The following is a 22,403-nucleotide window of genomic DNA, read 5'->3' on the forward strand; positions in this document are numbered from 1 at the left end:
AAACACTAATTAAGAATCACTGGTCTTTAGAGAATATAGGAAGTAAATAATTGGTTTGCAATACAGGGTTACTAGAAAAGGAGGTTGGACTTTGGCCTCAGAATTTCCAGTTTTCTACTTGGGAAATTGATATTATTTTCACTGTAAAGTAACTGCCATTCCATAAATTCAGACACTAAGAGATACCTTTTTATTGCCTATCCAAAAACACAAATTCAAATCTTGGCAATAGTGTGAGGATATTATCAATAACAATAAAACACTTAATAACATGCATATTCTGACCTAGCAATTCCCACTTTTTAAGACTTTATCCTCAGGAAATAATTGGAAAAGTGGGCAAGATAAACATATAAGCATGCTGAGCTTGTATATTTTTAAATGTAAAATTTTTAAAAATATTTAGTGTTTTAATTACAATGATAATCTAAACATATATAATCTAATTTTATGAGATTGGTAAAATGCATGATGGTTTAGCCACATAGGACAATGAGATACTGCTATACATGCTAGTATTATGCTGTAAGACACACACACACAAATCCCTAGCCACTCTCCCATCCCTGACACACACACCACACACCCCTACCACAGTGGGCTAAAACAATGATTTATTTCTCGATCATGCAAAGTCCACTGCAGTCCTAGAGCAGTTGTGATCTGTAGAATGGCTTAGCGTCACACTTCACCAACACATGCTTCATGAGGGGCATGGAAGAAAGTGTCATGGTACCACAGCCTCACCTGCAGTAAAGAGCTTCTGCCCACGTTTCATTTGCTAAAGCAAGTTACAAGGGCCTTTCCTGACCTCAAATGGAGACGTGGGATCCCAACATGTGTCCAGATGATGGCAGGAGCAAATGTCTACTGCAACTACACAGCCATAAAAAATACTAACATGGAGCTCTACTTTTTGACATGGGCAAACTATCCATAATGTATCAAGTGGGAAAACAAGTATGGTCCCATTAAAACAATGTATCTCTAAGTGTGTGTTACATATGTACGGAGACATTTATAAAAACATTGGAAAGATATACAGGATAAGTTTAATGGTGTTTTCTCCAGGTGGTGAGATGAGATGATTTTAAAAACAACTTGTTTTATACTTTTTGGTTCTATCTTTTTCTTTTCCTTTTTTATTATTTTATTGAGATGGAGTCTCGCTCTTGTTGCCCAGGCTAGAGTGCAGTGGCACGATCTCAGCTTACTGCAACCTCCGCCTCCCGGGTTCAAGCGATTCTCCTGCCTCGCCTCCTGAGTAGCTGGGATTACAGGCGCCTGCTACCATGCCTGGCTAATGTTTTGTATTTTTAGTAGAGACAGGGTTTCACCATCTTGGCCAGGCTGGTCTGGAACTCCTGACCTCATGATCCACCTCAGCCTCTGAAAGTGCTGGGATTACAAACGTGAGCCACCACGCCCAGCTTCCTTTTCTTTTTATTATAATAAGATAATATTTTGATGATGAGAGAAAAGAAAGCCATATTTATTTTGAAAAACATACTATTCACTGCCTTTCTGGTTTCTAAATCAATCTCTGGTTTAGTTGAGGTATCAGTTCTTCTGGGTCTGAACCACACGTGTTCACTCACAAAAACTGAGCTGCTGAGGAGAAGCAGAGCTTGATCTTGTTATCACTAGATAGCTCTGTGTAGTCAGAGCGCCTAAATATCCTGCACTATGCTGACTGCTACCTCAAGCAGCAGAGACAGTAATACCCACCACCCTTACAGACAGCACAAATGACATGCTAGCACATTCAGGCCAGAGGCAGGAAGAAGGCATGTGTTTTCAAGACAGAAAGGCAGACTTAACACAAATTCTCTTGGTTTTCTCATCTGTAAGATGGGAGGAATGATGCCTTGCCCAAGTGTTGCCAGGATTGAGTAAGATAATGTAGTGAAAGCACCCAGCACACAGAGGGTGCTGAATAAATGGTTGCTACTGTTATTGCCCTACGTCCAGGCTGACTACAACAAAAGTGATAGTAGGCAAACACAGTAACAAGCAAGGAATGTTTTATTGTGTACATTTTCTCAAAAAAAAAAAAAACCCCACAAAAACAGAACCCACAAATAGGAGCAAAGAACAGTTTTCTAGCATCTCTGGGATACACAGGGCACCATATCTTATAGAAACATAGCTAGTACAAGAACAAAGTGTACTAATTAACATTACCCCTTGCTTCCCCAGTCAAAAAAGGCTATAGAGAAAAACACTTTAAATTGTACTCTAATACAAATTTGTTGCACAATTAAACTTCAACTTACTCAAAGAGTTATTGTATTGTAAACTGCAGAAAATAGAATAGGCATTCAATAAATCTGCTCACAATTAACAATTAAGCAATAGACACTTGAATAAATATAGCATGTATTACTTATTTGTTAAGCCTTACACTTACGATGAGCAGATGGTTTACCACTATATAGTAACAGATTTTTTTTACACTTTAGGAGATACCATATCCAATAACGGAAGTAGAAAGTACTTTAATGAAAACTGATTTTAGAAAAATATCTCCTTGGGTCTGAGCTACTATGGTATTTATTACATATTTGGGTCAGTTTCACCAGTTTAAAAATATAGGTAGTAACAAACTGAATTCTTTCATGGGAGAACAAAGTAATACATTCTAGAGCAACAGTATTTCTTTATGTCCTTTAGGTAGCAGGACAGAGCTAGGACATAGCAAAGAGATTTACGATGTAATCAATAATTTGTTTCTACCTAATGCTATAGGGGTATTGCTATCATTTGAACTAAGAAAGAACAATTTTAAAACTTGTTTATAATGAAGAATCGGCATTTCCTTACCACATATATACTAGATGTAAATATAAGGATCTTCTCTAATAGTCTGTATTCCTTAATCCCTATCTGTACAAATTAGCCTGCATATTCAGGAATGGAACGACCAGTAAACTGTTACTTGAAGAACTAATTTAAATGATCCATTTGAGAGAAATGCAGTCAAAATAAGGCAATAACCATCAGCCTATCTGTACTCTTCTTCTGTGCCTACTCAGTAAAATTGAGAAAATAATTTTTGCCCACTTCTATAAAAATATCACCCCATTTGCTACCTAGCATGTGAGAGAGACAAGACTAGCCTGTCACGTTTGTCTCTAAAAAGAAAAATGATAGGCCTGGTGGAGAGCAAGCTATATGGAAACATCAGCCTTTCCTTTTCTAAGATACGTCACTCCAATTCTTCCTTAAATATAAACTTCCTCCTTGATTTATATTAACCCCTTAGGAGGCACTATAATAACTTTATGTTCCCATGGAACATAGGGTTTTTCAAGAATTTCTTAAAATAAAAAAGGTTTGAAAGCTATGGAGTAAACTCAGCAGCTGTGATATTCCGTTCAATCTACCACAGATGTCAAACGGTCACATTTTACAGAAGTCAAAGGAAAACAAAACCACAGTTCTGCACTCTTCCACAGGGCAAGGAATTGATCATATTCTATTTTCCTTTCAGGACTTCATAAAATCCCTAGGATAGCACCTTTGTATGGGCTGAACCATTAACTGAACTAAAATTAATACAGGAAGCTTAACATTCAACATTGTGCTTGAATAAAACTTACCACTACTCAATTTTTCTTCCAAACTATGTTAGTAATATACATTTTGCAAAGAGTCTAGAAAGTTTTTAAAAGAAATCTCTTTAGGTGATGTAACACGAAAACTCTAAGGAACAACAAAACCCTTCAGTCTTATTTCTGAAGACAAGTCAATGTTTAATGCAGATCATTCCAGTACATGATGTGCCTGACCCCCTTTCCTTTCCTTCCGTGTGTCACACAGCCATTAAGACATTTTAGTTTGATCGCCTCCTTAAACTTTTCAGTCCCTCTAAGACGTCATTATAAAACAAATTTAGTCCTTTAGTTTTATCATATGGAATGACCCTATTGTCTTGGTATGATCCCAACACAGTGATGCAGTACTGAGGTTTTTTTTTTTTTAATCAATATCCATTAGTAAGATTAGCAAAGATACTGTTGCTATCTATTTTTATATTTGTCCTTTAAAAAGGTAGGCCCTTCTCCACTTACTTCCATATCCCTAGAGAAACAGATATATGTACTGTTGTCAAAAAAAATCAAACACACAAATACTGGAATATTAAAAGACAGGCTCCTCATTTCTTCTCTTCCTTATCCTGGTACACAGTGCCCAAAAGCTTTAGAAATGCCATTATGAACAACAGCTTTTGCTAGTTGTTAGGAAAGCAATTTACGAGTTGGGAATTACTGCGGAAGACTTGATGGATGATTATAGCTCTGGGTCACTAACTTCTTTTTATGAAAACATGAATAATACTAGTTATAACTCAAAGTCAAAATAGTGTAAAAGCTGTGGAGTGCTTTTGTGGGGGGTATATTAAATTGCCAGAATATTGCAGAGGCTCATCTTGGAATAAGAAGTAGAATGCTGTTTCAGTTAAGAGGACTGGGCTGTTTCAGGCAACAGACTGATCATTTCGCATCACAATGGTGGCTGGGTTTTCCATCAGTCATTACTAATGGCAATGAGAAAAAGTCAGGCGGCTTGTGTGACTCCCATGTTAACAGCACCATAAAAAAGTTTTGCCCTAGGAATTTGGGGGAAAGGGAAGAATGCGGACTGCCTTGGTTATTACAGAAATTTCACAACTTACTTAATGACAACCTCGGAAGTTCACCTGTGGCATACTGGCTGGGAAGAGAAACAACTGAAGCAAGCCAATGCTAAGTGCAGATTATGGCACTACCTGAAAATAACAGATCTCTTTAAGAAGTTTATCAATAACTAAGTGTAGAGGATATTCACATACTGCCAAGTCATAGGGAAAGGTCTCTGGTTTCGTAAGTTCCTAATGCCACCCCTCAAGAAAGAGAGAACAAGTCTTCCCTCCCCCAGCTCCTGCTCTGACAACAGCCACAAGAACCCTGGAAGGCCCCCTAGGCTAAGTGAAGTGTCTGTACTTGTGACTGCTTTGAGAAGGTTCTAAGCATTCACTTTTTTGTTTGATTTTTTGTCCCCGCTAAAACTCATTTGCTAGCTCATTCTTTCACTACACATTAGCTGTTCATGGGGAAGTTTTGCTGAAGTAATTCCAGTCTTCAGGGAACCACTACGGATAGACCTTTTCCATATTAGTCCCCACGGGTAAGTTCCACAAATGCCCCAAAACACACCTTTACATTTTCTTTTTAAAAATGTTGATTTGTTTGTAAGTGGCTACTGTCCATTCACGAGACAGCGCTGTGGAGCTGCGTGAGAGGGACTTCATTTGGTGGAGCTGCTGTTCTTAGGTGTGGACGCCACCCAGCTCTCAGATCAGTGTGGAGAAAACCCAGTCGCCAGACTGCAGCCCACCACAGGTGTCATGTCCCAGATCTACAAGGAAGGAAGAAACGCAGAAAAGGCAGCAGTGATAACCAGGTCTAACGGCAAGAGTCAACACAGACAAACAAACGACTGTTAAACCTGAAAAGGTGTCAAATTAATGAATTTTCTCATTCTCCTCTTTCATAACACCTCCTTAAGATTTATAGAAAGAGGCCAGGTGGCTGGGCACGGTGGCTCACGCCTGTAATCCCAGCACTTTGGGAGACCGAGGCGAGTGTAGCACTTGAGCCCAGGAGTTCAAGACCAGCCTGGCCAACGTGGCAAAACCTTGTCTCTACCAAAAAAAATACAGAAATTAGCCTGGTGTGGTGGCACATGCCTGTGGTCCCAGCCACTCAAGAGGCTGAGGTGGGAGGATCACCTGAGCCCAGAAGGCAGAGGTTGCACTGAACCGAGGTCACACCGCTACACTACAGTCTGGGTGACAGAGCGAGACCTTGTCTCAAACAAAAAGATTTTCAGAAAGATAAAACAATGTAGTTCACTAAAATGTGAATAAAGCATATAGGTAGTGTCTTTACACATAAAAATTACATCATAATAATGTTTTAGTATAAATTCAATTTTTTTTTTAGAAAAGCCCATCAGGAATATAGAATATCTCAGTTTCACCACTGAAGAGTGGTATTTAGGCCATGCATGGTGGATCATGCCTATAATCCCAGTACTTTGGGAGCCTGAGATGGGAGGATCGCTTGAGCCGAGGAGTTTGAGACCAGCCTGGGCAACATAGTAGGACCCAATCTCTATGAAAAATCCCCCCAAAATTAGCCAAGCCTGGTGGCAGGCACTTGTAGTTCTAGCTACTTTGGAAGGCTGAGGTGGGAAGATTGCTTGAGCCTGGAAGGTGAAGGCCGCAGTGAGTAGTGACTGTGCCACTGCACTCCAGCCTGGACAACAGAGCAAGACCCATCTCAAAAAAAAAAAGAGTGGTACTAAGTATAAAACACTTCATTTCAATTTATGTGTTAGCGACCCAGGGATTTAATTGTTAAAATGTGTGGTTGTTCCTTATACTGAGGACGCATTCTGCCCAGGATGAAAAGGAACATTGGCAAGCGTAGGAATGTCTTGAGATGGGTCAGGGGTGAGGGCCCAGGCCAGCAAGGGAGAACCCAGAGGTCAACTCCACCCATAGGGATATACAGGGTGCCAGACTCACTCTGCCAGACAGACACTGCAGAGGGAGGTGCCATTGGGATTGACCACCAACGAATGCATGGAAACTCAGAGGCAAGCAATTTGTTACTCAAGGTTTTAAACTGGCAATCATTTGCTTATAAAGCTTGCCAGTCAGAAAGAGTGACTGTCTCCTGCACATTCACAGCATGGTAATAGGCAATCTTAACTGAGATGCTGACAGACAATTAGCCAGCTTACCTTTACAATGCGGTCGGTCCCACAGGTCACCATCAGTCCCCTGGCAATGTCCATGGACATGTGGGAAATGTTATGTTTTCCTTCATGAAAGGTCGCTAGAGAAGTCCGACTAACAAGAGAAAAGAGATCACTGAAAATTTACTTGACTGTACCTAGAGCTAGTGGGGTAAGCTTTTTTAGCAACATAAAATAAGCAAATATGGCCAGGTGCAGTGGCTCATGTCTGTACCCCCAGCACTTTGGGAGGCCGAGACGGGTGGATCACTTGAGGTGAGGGGTTCAAGACCAGCCTGGTCAACATGGTGAAACCCCGTCTCTACTAAAAATATAAAAATTAGCTCTGTGTGGTGGCACACGCCTGTAATCCCAGCTACTCGGGAGGCTGAGGCAGGAGAATCGCTTGAACCTGGGAGGTGGGGGCTGCAGTGAGCCGAGATTGTACCACTGCACTCCAGCCCAGGTGATCAAGCAAGACTCAGTCTCAAAAAAAAAAAAAAAAAAAAAAAAAGTAAATGCTTATGATAATAGTGTTAAAATTTGCTCCTAAAATTGTGGCTATGGTTTTGAAAACTAACCTTATAATTTAATGATGACAGAAAGCATGTTAAATCACAAGACTGTTTTATAAAATTCCCAAAATAACTGATTTTTTTTTTTTTTTACTGGAAAGGCTGATACATTCCTAGATATAAAAACAAGAATCTTCAATATAAAAGAAGAACTGCATTGAATAAAATCATACAGCATGGGCAAAACATCAGAGAGCTGCCGTTTTCCCTGAAACCTCTGCCATGCACAGGAGCAGTGCCTCTTACAGCACCCGCTTCAAAGCCCAGCTGCCCCAATCCCATCACTAGTTCATTTACCAACACCAGTCGTGATGCACTAGCTTTCCAATGTGAACCTCTGCCAACATTTGCCTCTGCTGCTTTAAAAGATGATTCAAAGGGAAGGAAAGAAAATAGTGGTTCTGTCCTAACGGATTTGCCTAAAAGTCAGGGCAGAGTGGGGTATCAAACAGATGTGTCTTACACACAAAGAGCAATTTAAGAATAGACTGCTAGGCCAGATTTCTGTGGAAGAAAGAACATTGGTCTCTAGAGTTTTCCCAGTAAATGTACATGCATGTGTGAACAAAGGTCTGGGCACTGGATACTTTTATAGAGAACCAGCTCAACCACTGCCATCCACAGGTGCATGGACTTATCCCTGCATAGCAGCCAGTGGGATGCGGAGGCTCAGGGTATCCACTCAGTTACTGGACCATGTAACTTAGCATTCCTCACTGTGTTCAGGAGAAAGCTGCCCAGTCAGAGGGGCAACTTAAGATGCATAGTCATGGTCTTAAGTCATAAAGCTAGGGCAGGTCCTCTCTTCAAAAATGGCTTAGGGGCCAGGCACGGTGGCTCGCGCCTGTAATCCTGGCACTTTGGGAGGCCAAGGTGGGTAGATCACTTGAGGTCAGGAGTTCGAGACCAGCCTGGCCAACATGGTGAAACTCCATCTCTACTAAAAATACAAAAATTAGCCAGGTGGTGGGGGGCGCCTGTAATCCCAGCTACTCGGGTGGCTGAGGCAGGAGAATCGCTTCAACCCGGGAGGCAGAGGTTGCAGTGGGCCGAGATCACGCCACTGCACTCCAGCATGGGTGACAGAGCAAGACTCTGTCTCAAAAAACAAACAACAAATAAAATGGCTTAGGAAATTCAGGAGAAACAAACACATGGCTAAACATATCCTATCACTTCTGAAGCTCTTCACATTTCAGAGAACCATTAGACAGATGTAATAAGAGGCAATGAGACAAAAATATGCAAACACTCACTCTTCGTCTTTGATGGAGTCGTAACAAGAATCACAAACCCGGACTTGGAACTCGAAGCCCATGACTGGGTAACTTGAGCGCTTGCTGCTGCACTTCCCGCAGACAGCCTGCCCGCATTTCCTGCAGTGATGCTTCACAGGTGACCGGGAGGAGGAAAACAGGGTGTTAGCTTTCGCTTTTTGTTTTTTGTTTTGTTTTGAGACAGAGTCTCACTCTGTCACCCAGGCTGGAGTGCAGTGGTGTGATCTCGGCTCACTGCAACCTCTGGCGCCCGGGTTCTACCAATTCTCCTGCCTCAGCCTCCCAAGTAGCTGGGATTACAGGTGCCTGTCACCACGCCTGACTAATTTTTGTATTTTCAGTAGAGATGGGATTTCACCATCTTGGTCAGGCTGGTCTCGAACTCCTGACCTCATGATCCACCTGCCTCAGCCTCCCAAAGTGCTGGGATTACAGGCGTGAGCCACTGCGCCTGGCCTAGCTTTTGCTTTAAAGCACATGGTTTCCCTCTAAAGTAGGGCAACAGGAGCGGGGAGGATATGCCTTGAATTGCAATCACCCCAATTCAATGTATCAATTAACACTCACAAGATAGACAATTCTGACACTAGTCAAGGATTTCCAAAAAAACTTTGCTGTACTGGTCAAATGTTGCTTTTCATTCATTCATATTATCTGTCTACATGTTAACAAACAATATTATTAACACCAAATTTAGTTCATTTAGGAGCCTAATCACTGTAGATTTAGGGAAAGAAAAATTTATCCCCCATCATAAAAAAGGCATTATTATTTTTTTTTTTTCAGAGACAGGGTCTCATTCTGTCACCTAGACTGGAATGCAAAGGTGCAATGGCGTACAGCTCACTGCGGCCTTGACCTCCCAGACTCAAGCGATCCTCCCACCTCAGCCTTCCAAGTAGCTGGCACTACACGTGTCTGCCACCATGTCTGGCTAATTTTTTGATTTTTTTGCAGAGACAGGGTCTTGCTATGTTGTCCAGGCTGGTCTTGAACACCTAGGCTCAAGTGATCCTCCTGCCTCGGCCTCCCAAAGTGCTAGGATTACAGGTGTGAGCCACCATGCCCAGCCTAAAGGGTTTTAAAATAAGTTTTATTTATTTATTTTTATAGAGACGGGGTCTCATCATGTTGCTCAGGCTGGTTTCAAACTCCTGGGCTTAAGCCACCCTTCCACATTGGCCTCCCAAAATGCTGGGATTATAGGCATAAGCCATCATACCCGGTCTAAAATAAGTTTTAAATGCACTATGCTCTCATTAAGAAACTAATGCCCATAATCATGTATTTTGCTATTTTCTAAAATCTCTCAAACTGTGATTCTGGAAATAAGCCTCAAGAACATTACAAAATAGTCCAATTATTATTACCGATTTTGACATATTCTTTTACTGCCAAAAGTTTAGTGACCAGCACCTGTTCTCTCTTCTGTTAACTGTTAATAAATGGAAGTAAAATCCATTTCTCTGTGTTTCCTTTAGAAGTAGGGAATACTTCACCTATTAATTATACTGCACTAATTACCATCAGCCATGCATTGTGAGAACTTGGCTAATGACAGACAGAACTCAGGTGCTATTTCAGAGCTTTATAATGGTCTGAGCACTAGTAATTCCCTTCTTGCCTGCCAGTCTCATATGAGACCTTGCTGTGGAGTACCTCTGTGAGTAAAATTTTTTAGATTTTATTTATTAATTAATTTATTTTTTGAGATGGAGTCTCGCTCTGTCACTTAGGCTGGAGTGCAGTGGCATGATCTTGGCTCACCGCAACCTCCGCTTCCTGGCTCCAAGTGATTCTCCTGCCTCAGCCTCCCGAGTAGCTGGGATTACAGGCGTCTGCCACCACGCCCAGCTAATTTTTGTATTTTTAGGAGAGACAGGGTTTCGCCATGTTAGCCAGGCTGGTCTCAAACTCCTGACCTCGGGTGATCCACCTGCCTCGGCCTCCCAAAGTGCAGGGATTACAGGCCTGAGCCACCATGCAGGGCCAAAAAAATTTATTAACACATACAAACTTTAGGCTAATCGCTCATAGAGATGCAACCAATAATAAAAGGAATAAAATCAGCATTCTTTTTTACTTACCTGCTTTTTTTTTTTTTTTTTTTTGTAGAACTTTAGTATTACAAGAATCCTTTAACAGCACCTTTGAAATCTACAGGCTATTTGGAACATATTTCTTTAATTAAAAAATTTAAAAAACAGTACTCAAAACATGCTTAATAAAAATATTCCAGGTATGCTTATAAGGGAACAATTTAAAATAATCTAAAACTCATAGGGTCAGGCATTCAAGTGAGGACTAAATTATTACTTTTTATCTGTTTGTGACAGCATAAGGTATATAACTGTATGACTTTATTCTAATTTTGTTCTTGGCTAGCATACAACACTGACTTTAATAAGTAATAGTCTTAAACTGAAAGATCTTTTATCTGTTTAAAAATAGGCTCTCAGGATTTTCTACGCACCCCTGCCTTTCCAATACAGGACAAGCAATGGAAAAGTGAGGTAACAGTCTCACTGGCCCTGGGAAAGGTCTTCCTCATTGTTAGTCACACAATGATAAAGACATAGAAAATGTAGGAATTAATAGCATTTGCAAAAACAAAGTGTGTTTCAAAAAAACCCCAGATTAAGTATGCAAATAGTGAAATACACAATCAAGCCAGTGATGACTCGACAGTGGCTACTCACTTGTCTTAGCCCCAGCGTCTTGGTGTCCCACATCTGCTTTATGTTCCAGAAAAATGGCTGCTCACATTTCTGACAAGAATCACTTTCCAACCACTGAGGAGCCTGGGGGAGCAGAAAGTCAAAGGCACCATCAGTGTGTCTATATTTACTCCCATGTTTCAAAATTAATACAACAGTTCTAGACCTTGCCAGGGTTAGTATTTCTTTTCTTCTTCTTCTTTTTTTTTTTTTTTTGGTCTCCCAGGCTGGAGTGCAGTATGTGATCTTGGCTCACTGCAACCTCCGCCTCCTGGATTCAAGTAACTCTCCTGCCTCAGCCTCCCAAGTGGCTGGGACTACAGGCATGCACTACCACTCCAGGCTAATTTCTGTATTTTTAGTAGACATGGGGTTTTGCCATGTTGGCCAGGCTGGTCTCAAACTCCTGACCTCCCAAAGTGCTGGGATTATAAGCATGAGCAACCATGCCCGGCCAGTTAGCATTTCTTTTTAATTCCACGAAATATTCTAGCTAGTTGTCATATTCAATATTATGTTTAATTGTGTGTGTGGGGGGGTCTTTTTTGAGACAGGGTCTCACTCTGTCACTCAGGCTCGAGTGCAGTGTCGTGAACATGGCTCACTGCAAGCTTGATCTCTCAAGCTCAAATGATCCTCCTGCCTCAGCCTCCCGAATAGCTAGGACCACAGGTGAGTGTCACCATGCCCAGCTAATTTTTTATTTTTATTTTTTTGTAGAGACAGGATCTCACTATATTTCCCAGGCTTGTTTTGAACTCCTGGCTTCAAATAATCCTTCTGCCTCAGCCCCACAAAGCATTGGGATTACAGTCATGAGCCATTGCGCCCAGCCTTAATTGTGTGTTGAGTAATCATGACAATTTTAGCCATGGTTACAGGGTGTTCAATTTGTAATCTATAGATAGGAGGGAGTAAATCAGTTTTTATTATGAACCCTTAAGGGTTGTCTTTATGTATTTCTTTTTTATGCCAAAGATGTTTGAACTCTAAATCCAGTTGAGTAGAAACCCAGTGCATGCAGCAGAATCTGGTGACCTACCACTTGGAAAGGCTTGCAGGGTCACAGGTGACTAATAGAAGAGATCTGACAAAACCCCATCACCTAGTTGCTCTGGGTAGGGACTATGCCGGCAGATTTGCCCCCCTTCCCTTCCCAGCCACAGCAGCACATCCCTCCCTCCTGGGGCCACACAGGCATCCTGAAGCTTCACTGAGCAGCAAGCTCTGGTACTGGAACTCTTGGTGCACGTTTCTTCTCCCCTCTAACCAATGAGTTACTTTTTGGTATTATTCATCTTGATCTAGCCACAGCCTGTCACACAGTAGGTTTTTAATGCATTTTTGCTGAAACAGAGGAAGCAGTCTCAAAATTAATTTGTTAAAAAACTTAGAAAATAGGCCAGGTGTGGTGGCTCACGCCTGTCATCTCAGCACTTTGGGAGGCCGAGGCAGACGGATCACCTGAGGTCAGGAGTTCAAGCCTGGCCAACACGGTGAAACCCCGTCTTTACTAAAAATACAAAAATTAGCCAGGTGTGGTGGCGCACACCTGTAATCCCAGCTACTTGGGAGGCTGAGGCAGAAGAATCACTTGAACCCAGGAGGCGGAGGTTGCAGTGAGCCAAGATCATGCCATTGCACCCTAGTCTGGGCGACAAGAGCAAGACTCTGTCTCAAAAATCAAAACAAAACAAAATAAAAACTTAGAAAATATTTCTCTAAACAAAAAATTACAAACTACACTCAATTCTAAGACAAACCTGCTAAAAGCCTGTTTAGGCCGGGCGCAGTGGCTCACACCTGTAATCCCAGCACTTTGGGAGGCCAAGGCAGGCGGATTACCTGAGGTCAGGAGTTCAAGACCAGCTTGGCCAACATAGTGAAACCCCATCTCTACTAAAAACACAAAATTAGCCAGGCGTGGTGGCACATGCCTATGCCTATAATCCCAGCTACTCAGGAGGCTGAGGAGAGAAAATCGCTTGAAACTGGGAGGTGGAGGTTGCAGTGAGCAGAGATTGCACCACTGCACTCCAGCCTAGGCGACAAGAGTGAAACTCCGTCTAAAAAAAAAAAAAAAAAAAAGCCTGTTTAACCCCAATCACTTAACATTATATATGTGCAACAAAAATAGTAGAAAATATTTTTTCTAAAATATATATTAATATATTTGGTGGTTTGAATGATGGGTGCCCCTAGTTCTTCATTTTCTCTCCTATTGCATCAAAACTTTTGGCCTTCCTATTTCTTATTTTAGATCTGTCACTAGAAATATTTCTACATATAACAGACATTAGAAAGGTCTTTTTTTGAGGGGGGGGTGCAGAAGGCACTCACAAGTAGACTGAAATAGGCTGAGATAGAAGAAAAGTTTCCTTAAATAACTGGGGAATGTTGGAGATGAGAAGGGATGAAAGAAGAATAAAGAGATGTGTATCTATGTGAGAAAGATTATTTTCTTGATATGGAATTACTTCTTTGTTTCTGTGATCAATGCAAGGCAGGTGGTGATGGAGGCTGGTGATGTGTGGGGATACTACCTGGGGACACTGTCCCTAAGAGAGACACAGCAGGCCGTGCTGCCAATGGCACAGGGTATTTAATTGCCGGAGGAAGGAAAGTTCTTATGTCTGGGACATGCCCAAGCGTAACTCTTGCAAAACCACAGTCACATGGACCAAAAAGCAGCACAAAAATGTATTCACTAAGCCATCTCCAAACAACTTCAGTAAGGGCTAATGTGCTTTAAGGACGACACAATGAAGGCTTTAATGGAAACAGACTAATAGATGAAAGTTTGTTCCCGTTTATACTTTCCATACTTAGCAGCAGGGAATTCGATGTTTAATTTAGTGCACAAAAATATTAAGTGTAAAAAAGAACTGACTTGCAAACTTGCCCATTATTGCTCAGTGCTTTAGAAATTCACTTCTTTTGTCTACAGTTAATGGCTGGATTTTCTATTTTCCTTGACCACACAGTGTCTATTAAGTATTACTTAAAATAAAAATCTTAAACTTTACTGGTCTGGAATTCAGAAATCTCGCTCTCAACCAAAACAGAGGGAGGATTAAATTTTCTATTTTTCTTGAGTTAAAATTTGGTTTAAAAAAATAAAGAAAAATCACTGAATGAAATGTCTGCATTTTCCCCCCTTAGCCTCTCATTTATGACATTATTGGCCTGGTTTGATCCACAAATTTTTAAAATTTGTTTCCTAGGACATAACAGATTAAAGGGACTAAGGTGGGTAGAATTGAAGGCAAGAACATAGTTTCAGGAAAAACGTTCTCAGTCCTACATGAAACAGTTTTCTACACAAATACAAAATTGTATTACCATGAAACACACATGCAACATTTGTGGTCAGAATGGTGAATCTGCATCATCAAGAAATTAGTAAATTACATTAAATTTACACTTTTTTTTTTTTTTTTTTTGAGACAGGGTCTCGCTTTGTCACACAGGCTGGACTGCAGGGGCACAATCATGGCTCACTGCAGCCTCAATCTCTGTCTCATGCGAACCTCCCTCCTCTCAGCTGCCCTAGTAGTTGGGACTAGAGATATGTACCACCACACCCAGCAAATTTTTTGTACAAACAGGGTTTCTCCAAGCTGCTCAGGCTGAACTCCTGGGCTCAAGTGATCTGCCTGCCTCAGCTTCCCAAAGTGCTGGGATTACAGGCGTGAGCCACTGTGCCCAGCTGTACATTTTCATCAAAGTGATTGTCTTCATAAGGGGCTGGCATTTGAATTATGTTTCAATTACCCAGAGCATTCCTTTAACACAAAAGGCCTCTATCTCCAGCAATGTCTGTTAAGCAGTACATCAATGGATTTCCTAACATTTTAATGTTTTCAAGTGATTCAATTTCAAGCAAGGATTTTAAAAATAAATACAGATAAGCCATTTTTAAATTCTCAAATTTTTTTTTTTTTTTTTTGAGACAGAGCCTTGCTTTGTTGTCCAGGCTGGAGTGCGTTGGCATGATCTCAGCTCACTGCAACCTCTGCCTCCCAGGTTCAAGCAATTCTCCTGCCTCAGTCTCCTGAGTAGCTGGGATTACAGGTGCCCACCACCACACCCAGCTATTTTTTTGTATTTTTAGTAGAGATGCGGTTTCACCATGTTGGTCAGGCTGGTCTCAAACTCCTGACCTCAAGTGATCTGCCCGCCTCAGCCTCCCAAAGTGCTGGGATTACAGGCGTGAGTCACCGTGCCTGGCCTAAATTCTCAACTCTTTTTTTTTTTTTTTTTGAGATGGAGTCTCGCTCTGTCGCCCAGGCTGGAGTGCAATGGCGTGATCTTGGCTCACTGCAACCTCCGCCTCCTGGGTTCAAGTGATTCTCCTGCCTCAGCCTCCCAAGTAGCTGAGATTACAGGTGTCCACCACCATGCCTGGCTATTTTTTCTATTTTTAGTAGGGTTGGGATTTCACCATGTTGGCCAGGCTGGTCTCGAACTCCTGACCTCAGGAGATTCGCCTGTCCCAGCCTCCTAAAATGCTGGGATTACAGGCATGAATCACGGTGTCTGGCCTCTCAATTCATTTCTAATAGTCACAGCAAGTGGTTCATAGCAAGTGGTTCATAGCAAGTCATCACAAAGTCTAGGAGTCAGATCTCTTGCCTTCCAATCCTGGCTCTGCCACTTGTCAGCACTGTCCTCAGGCACGTGACTCAACTTCTCTGTGCCTAGGTTTCCTTATCCACTGTTATGGTCTGGCTCTGTGTCCCCACCCACATCTCACTTAGAATTGTAATAATCCCCATGTGTCATGGGAGGGACCCAGTAGGATGTAATTGAATCATGGGGGTGGGTTTCTCCCATGCTTTTCTCCTGGTAGTGAGTAAGTCTCACAATATCTGATGGTTTTATAAAGGGGAGTTCCCCTGCACATGCCCTCTTGCCTTCCATGTAAGACATGACTTTGCTCCTCCTTCATCTTCCACCATGATTGTGACGCCTCCCCAGCCATGTGGAATTGTGAGTCCATTAAACCTCTTTCCTTTATAAATTACCCAGTCTCAGGTATATCTTTATTAGTAGCCTGAGAATGGACTAATACATCTGTAAAATGGGATAACAGTAGTATATACCTCATAAGGTTGTAAGGATTAAGTGAGTTAATATTTGGGAAGTGTTCAGAATACTATGTGGCATACAGTAAGTGACATCTAAGTCCAGGCAATGTGCCAAGTGTTTCATGTTTTTTTATTCTACTTAATTTTCATTATGTCCTAGGAGATACCGAGCAACACTATCCCTATTTTACAGGCAAAGAAACTGGCTCAGAGATTAAAGCAACTGTCAATGAGTACATGCAGATCCTGGGCAGATCCAGGAGTCCAGCCTGCATCTCTCTGTGTATCCCTATGCTCCACACAGCCTCTGTATATGAGGCCTATCCACTTCTACCTATGGGGGTCTCCAAACATGGTCCTGGGCTAGGGCAACCTACAGATCTGAGCTCTTGCCTCAGGGAGCATGATTCTGTTTACAGGTTTAAGAAAGAATATTACTTTGGCTGGGCGCAGTTGCTCACATCTGTAACCCCAGCACTTTGGGAGGCTGAGGCAGGTGGATCACTTAAGGCCAGGAGTTCGAGACCAGCCTGGCCAACATGGTGAAACCCTGTCTCTACTAGAAATGCAGAAATTAGCCAGGCATGGTGGCACATGTCTGCAGTCCCAGCTACTCAGGTGACCGAGGCACGAGAATCGCTTGAGCCCAGGAGGCAGAGGTTGCAGTGACAAAAATATATGCTTAAAAAAATTTGAGATAACAAATTAAAATCAAAATCAGAAACAAATAGCTTTCTAGAACATATTTTAATATAAGAGATACCCCTAACTTTATTTCACTTAATACTCAGAATATAGCATTACACTGTAAGCTAACATGAGCCATCCTTATACTTATTATCTAAGAAGAAGCTATCGTTTTGTGCTGAGAAGACCAAGAGAGAGTATTAATCAGGTATTATAATTGCTTCACTCTCTTTTCTACATCTTTTTGCACCTGCCAAATCTGAACAAAGATATGGCAAGAATAAATTCCATTGCTCTACTGCCACTAACTGCTGCACTCGTCACACTGCACTAGTATATAAAATGCTATACATTCTGTAACCTACTAGTTTTAAAATAAAGTTCTCTTTTCAAGAAGATTCATTCTAATTATTGTTACTTGCTCATTTATATTTTGTGCCTACTTCCAAAAAAGGATCCCTTCTCATTATGATCTGGCAGAGAGGCAAATCTGCTTCCAACTCGACAGCGTAGTGGTTGAAGCCACAGTGGGTAGTAAATGCTCCAGTTAGTACTGACAGGGGACTTGGAGAGAAATTCCAGGCAAGCATTGCAGAGCTAGAGGATCTGGGATCAATCCTCTATGCCCTGGTCTAAGAAAGTCCTAGAAAACCCTAAAGGCCGGGCACGGTGGCTCATGCCTGTAATCCCAGCACTTTGGGAAGCTGAGGCGGGCGGATCACTTGAGGTCAGGGGCTCGTGACCAGCCTGGTCAACATGGTGAAACGCTGTCTCTACTAAAAATATAAAATATTAGCCAGGTACAGGTATGGTGGCATAAGCCTGTCGCCCCAGATACCTGGGAGGCTGAGGTGGGAGAATCACTTGAAACTAGGATGCGAAGGTTGCAGTGAACCAAGATCGCACCACTGCACTCCAGCCTGGGTGACAGAGCTAGACTCCGTCTCAAAAAAAAAAAAAAAAAGCCCAAAAATCCTAAGGCAGGGTCAGAACCTTATAGATTATAGCCTGTTTATCCTTGCAATACATTTTCTCAGTTATTAAAAAACAAACAAACAAACCCACTAAAAATAATGCATCTTTTTGACACAATTTGCCTTCCTGTCTCTTCTACAGACGCAGTGAATTGTGCACACAGGAAATGCCTTGATTGATGGGACTATTTTTTCTTTCCCTAGATAGAGAAATACACTCCACAGTGATGCACTTCGACGGTAGGAATCCCACTTCTACTTTCTAAGTACTTTTTCTAAAAGAATTTACCAACGATAAAAAGAGCAGGTTGAAATCTAAGTTGTGAAACCCTCAGGAAAGCCACCAGCAGTGCTGGGCACCAACAGTCTCCTCCCCTCATCATCCAGGGAATACAGCCTTTCTCTGAGTTTTCTGCTCTCTCAGAATAAGACTGAAAAACAATAGGCCAAGAGCCAAGAACAGTTTACTAGCTTTTCTTGGTGCATATAACTAGTAGCTGATAAACGTAAAACACAGTTCGAATAAATCTTTGCAAATATAGTATTATGCATCCTATAATTTATATATATATATATACATATTTTTTAGATGGAGTTTTGCTCGTCGCCCAGGTTGGAGCGCAGTGGTGCAAGCTTGGCTCACTGCAACCTCCGCCTCCTGGGTTCAAGTGATTCTCCTGCCTCCGCCTCCCAAGTAGCTGGGATTATAGGCACCTGCCACCATGCCTGGCTAATTTTTATATTTTTTAGTAGAGACTGGGTTTCACCATGTTGGCCAGGCTGGACTCCAACTCCTGACCTCAGGTGATCCACCCACCTCAGCCTCCCACAGCGCTGGGATTACAGGCATGAGCCACTGCGCTGGCCACATCCTATACTATTGAACCAATGTATCTGTTTTTAATAATAAAATATTCTAAGCCTTACCAAATAATTTTTAGAAAATTCAAAAAGAGAAATTAACCAGCAGACATGTAATCCAAATTTCCTCTATCTGACTTTTCTTACAAAGTTACCAAAAAATCTCACAATCAGTACGTCTCTGTATTATGGATTGCATTTTATTATTTATAGGGTAGTCTATTTCTTCCACTAGATTACAAATTTCTTGTGGGCAAGTATCTTTGTGTACGGTAGCCATAAAGTCTGGAAATGAGTAATGTCACCATTTAAAAAAAAAATAGATGAAAGCCCCTTGATTGCTTCTACTGGAATATGCTAAAAATTAAGGTTTAATCAGTGAGAATCAGACTCACAAAGAATCAGAGACAATACAAAGCAGACACATGTGCAGGGACTGGTGGGAATTCTGCATCAACGCATGTCTATTACAATGGTGCACAGCACACTGAACAACATATTGCCATAAAGGACAGGATACTGAACAGATCATGTGATGTCATGCAACACAGTAGGTACTGCAATGCAATATCAATAAGCCATTTATTAAACACATTCACTTGAGTTTCCTGACTGTAAGGACACCCTGTAGGTGCCCAACAAATATTTCTGAAGTGAAACTATAAGTCATTAACATCCCTCATGGTCTAAAATCTTCTCTGGAATCAACTTTTTTGCTAACAACATCGTAAGTTGTAGATGTCACTTAGAAAAGAAAGATAATGACAGTACAGGCAGGGATGAGAATGGAAACCTTGATTGGAAATCATTTGACGACATCTATAAAAAGCCTTAAGAATGTATATATCCTTGGACCCAGAAGGTCTATTTCCAGAAATTTGTCTGAAATAAATAATTGATCAATCACACAATGACAAGGTCAAGAATATTCACTGCAGCATTCTTCAAAATATTTTAAAAAGAGAATGTACACAGTGCCTCATGCCTATAATCCCAGCAATTTGGGAGACTGAGGCAGGAGGATTGCTTGAGCCCAGGAGTTTGAGACCAGCCTAGACGATACAGCAAGACCCTGTCTCTACCAAAAAAAAAAAAATATTGAAAAATAAGCTGTGCATGGTAGTGTATGCCTGTAGCCCCAGCTACTCAGGAAGCTGAAGTGGGAGGATCGCTTAAGCCTGGGAGGTTGAGGCTGCAGAGAGCCAAGATCATGCCACTGCACTCCAGCCTGGGTGACAGAGAGAGAGAGATTGTTTAGACAATTAGACTGTCTGTCTGAAGAACTGGAAGACAACTGAGAAGTCATTTCATTCCACAATTCCACTTTATGTAGGAGGGAACAGATACTTGGAGAAATTAAGGCACTTAACCAAATAAGGTCTCACAACTAGTTAGTGGCCGAACCAAGTTAGAAATTAGGTCACCTGAAAAGAATACTATGTCGACATGGCCTCAGTGAACTAGAACTCAATGGGAAGTAAAAGCAGAGAAATGGAAATATATTTTCCCAGAAACCTGTCAAGTGTTTAGCTATGTCCCTGACAGCAGTCACTGATGCATCTCTCAGGGTTTCCTACAGGAATGCTACGGGACCACAATGGTGCTTCGGAGGACCTCTATGCAGTCCAAATCACTGGATATGCCAGAAATCTGTCTCAAAGTGTTATCTCAGTGTATTGCTCAAGGCTGAGAACCAGCCTAAACGCTGATTGTATATACTGCATGTCATTGGTAGAAACTCTCAAATGAGCAGAGGAAGCAATGCAAAATGACACAAAGGACCTGGTCAGAAATAACCCATTAGCAGAAGGGGAAGCTGGGACTGTCTGCACCTGGACCGGCATTTACAGCTCGCGGGGTGAAAAGCCAAGAAGAAGCCAGGTTCTTAGGGGTCTCCCCCGATCAGCCTGGACTTGCCCTTGTCTCTTACCTCTTCTCTGCTAACATCCATGTTCCACACCGCAATTCCGCCGTCCGAGGAACAGGAGACGAGCTGCCTGGTGAGCTGAAGGTAGCACAGCGACTGCACCTTGTCACTGCAAACAGCACACACAACAGTCACTTGTCTCCATGCGGAAAAACACAGGAACCGTCTTCATTTAGGCTCAAATTGCTCTCCTCATTAAAATCAGCAAGTGGTATTTTACCACTGACTATTTAGCATGGTAAAATGAATTCTAGTATAAACTTTACTTGGCATTTTATAACTCATAATACAGAATGATACTTTCTATAAAATATACGACTACTTTCAAATCGGTCATTAAGAATTGTAGGCCAGAGATTTGATGAGGGCTATGGTTTTTGGGACCAATCAACATGATTTCCCTTTCAGATGCATAAGATTTACCTACTTGTTCAGAAACAAGAATGAAGGAGGTATAACTCCCCTACTGAACACAATTCATATGAACAAGGAGTCAAACACCACAAAGATCACTAGTGTGCACACACAAACACACACAGACACACACAGATGGGGTGAAGACCTCTGTCCCTCCTGCACGCCTGTCATACTACCCCTTAGGACGCCCAAGGAAACAAGCTCTTGGCCTGTTATACTTGTGTATAATATGTTTCCTCAGCTAATTTTCAGCTTGACTGTGATTATAGTAACAGCTGCAGCCTAGCCAAAAAGGAAAGAAAAGAAAGCAAGGTGAAGATGTATTTCTTTTTCTTTCAGGGCTACAGGGCAAGATCCTAAATATACAATGGTATCACTCAGGTGAATTCCACTGTCAAACTAGACAACATTTCTTAATTTAATATATTTTAGAATAAAAAAACAAAGAACAAAAAACAAGTTAGGCTCCCAGCTCAACAACAGCTTAGTATCATGTTACATGCAACCTTCCATGGTCAAAGTCCTCACCTGCATCTCTATCCTATGCCTGCCTTAATCAGATATTTCAACAGGGTGACTCCTTGAGAGAAAAAGTGGCAAGTGCTCTTTGGACTAAGGAGGAAGAAAGCCCTGCATTTGTTTTTTTTGTTTGTTTGTTTTGTTTCGTTTTTTGCTACTAAACATCAGATACTCGGGGCTAACAGAAAGCAGTTAAAAGTGAACTGAGCCCTATCAATGATAATTGCCATCTTAGAACGTGGGGTTTGCAGAAAGTGGTATCAGACTATTAATGCCTTTCACTAGCTCCCCACTAACTCGGATTCTTTCCCCACCCCCACAAGTGGTCACGCACTGATGGCCCTGAAGTAACAGCGTCCGGCCTTTCCTTCCTCCGATGTCCCACATGATGATGCTGTTGTCAGATGCTCCTGAGAAGAGTAACCGCTGAATAGGGTCCCACCAGAGGCAGGCGACACTACCTAGGGATTTGAGAGAGAGAGAGAGAGAGAGGGAGGCAGGGGAGAAGTAAAATATAACTCTACATCAGGACGTATACATTTGACAGCTGAAGACCAAACTAGGAGCAGCTGA

At 41.8% G+C, this 22,403-nt stretch overlaps 1 protein-coding gene across 1 annotated transcript in view; it reads right to left on the bottom strand.

Moving 5' to 3' along the window:
- Window positions 1–2,007: 2,007 nt before the first annotated feature.
- WDFY1 (WD repeat and FYVE domain containing 1) overlaps window positions 2,008–22,403 on the bottom strand; it is a 70,038-nt gene continuing 49,642 nt past the window's right edge. Inside the window, exons 7-12 of the mRNA XM_001166904.6 lie at window positions 22,165–22,291; window positions 20,898–21,003; window positions 11,338–11,439; window positions 8,618–8,748; window positions 6,793–6,901; window positions 2,008–5,400 (exon numbers count right to left, since the gene is read on the bottom strand). Coding sequence (XP_001166904.1) covers window positions 5,341–5,400; window positions 6,793–6,901; window positions 8,618–8,748; window positions 11,338–11,439; window positions 20,898–21,003; window positions 22,165–22,291 — 635 coding nt within the window. The 3' untranslated portion in view covers window positions 2,008–5,340. The remainder of the gene's footprint in view (window positions 5,401–6,792; window positions 6,902–8,617; window positions 8,749–11,337; window positions 11,440–20,897; window positions 21,004–22,164; window positions 22,292–22,403) is intronic.

The sequence above is a fragment of the Pan troglodytes genome, chromosome 13, assembly GCF_028858775.2.
Source record: "Pan troglodytes isolate AG18354 chromosome 13, NHGRI_mPanTro3-v2.0_pri, whole genome shotgun sequence".
Taxonomy (NCBI): domain Eukaryota; kingdom Metazoa; phylum Chordata; class Mammalia; order Primates; family Hominidae; genus Pan; species Pan troglodytes.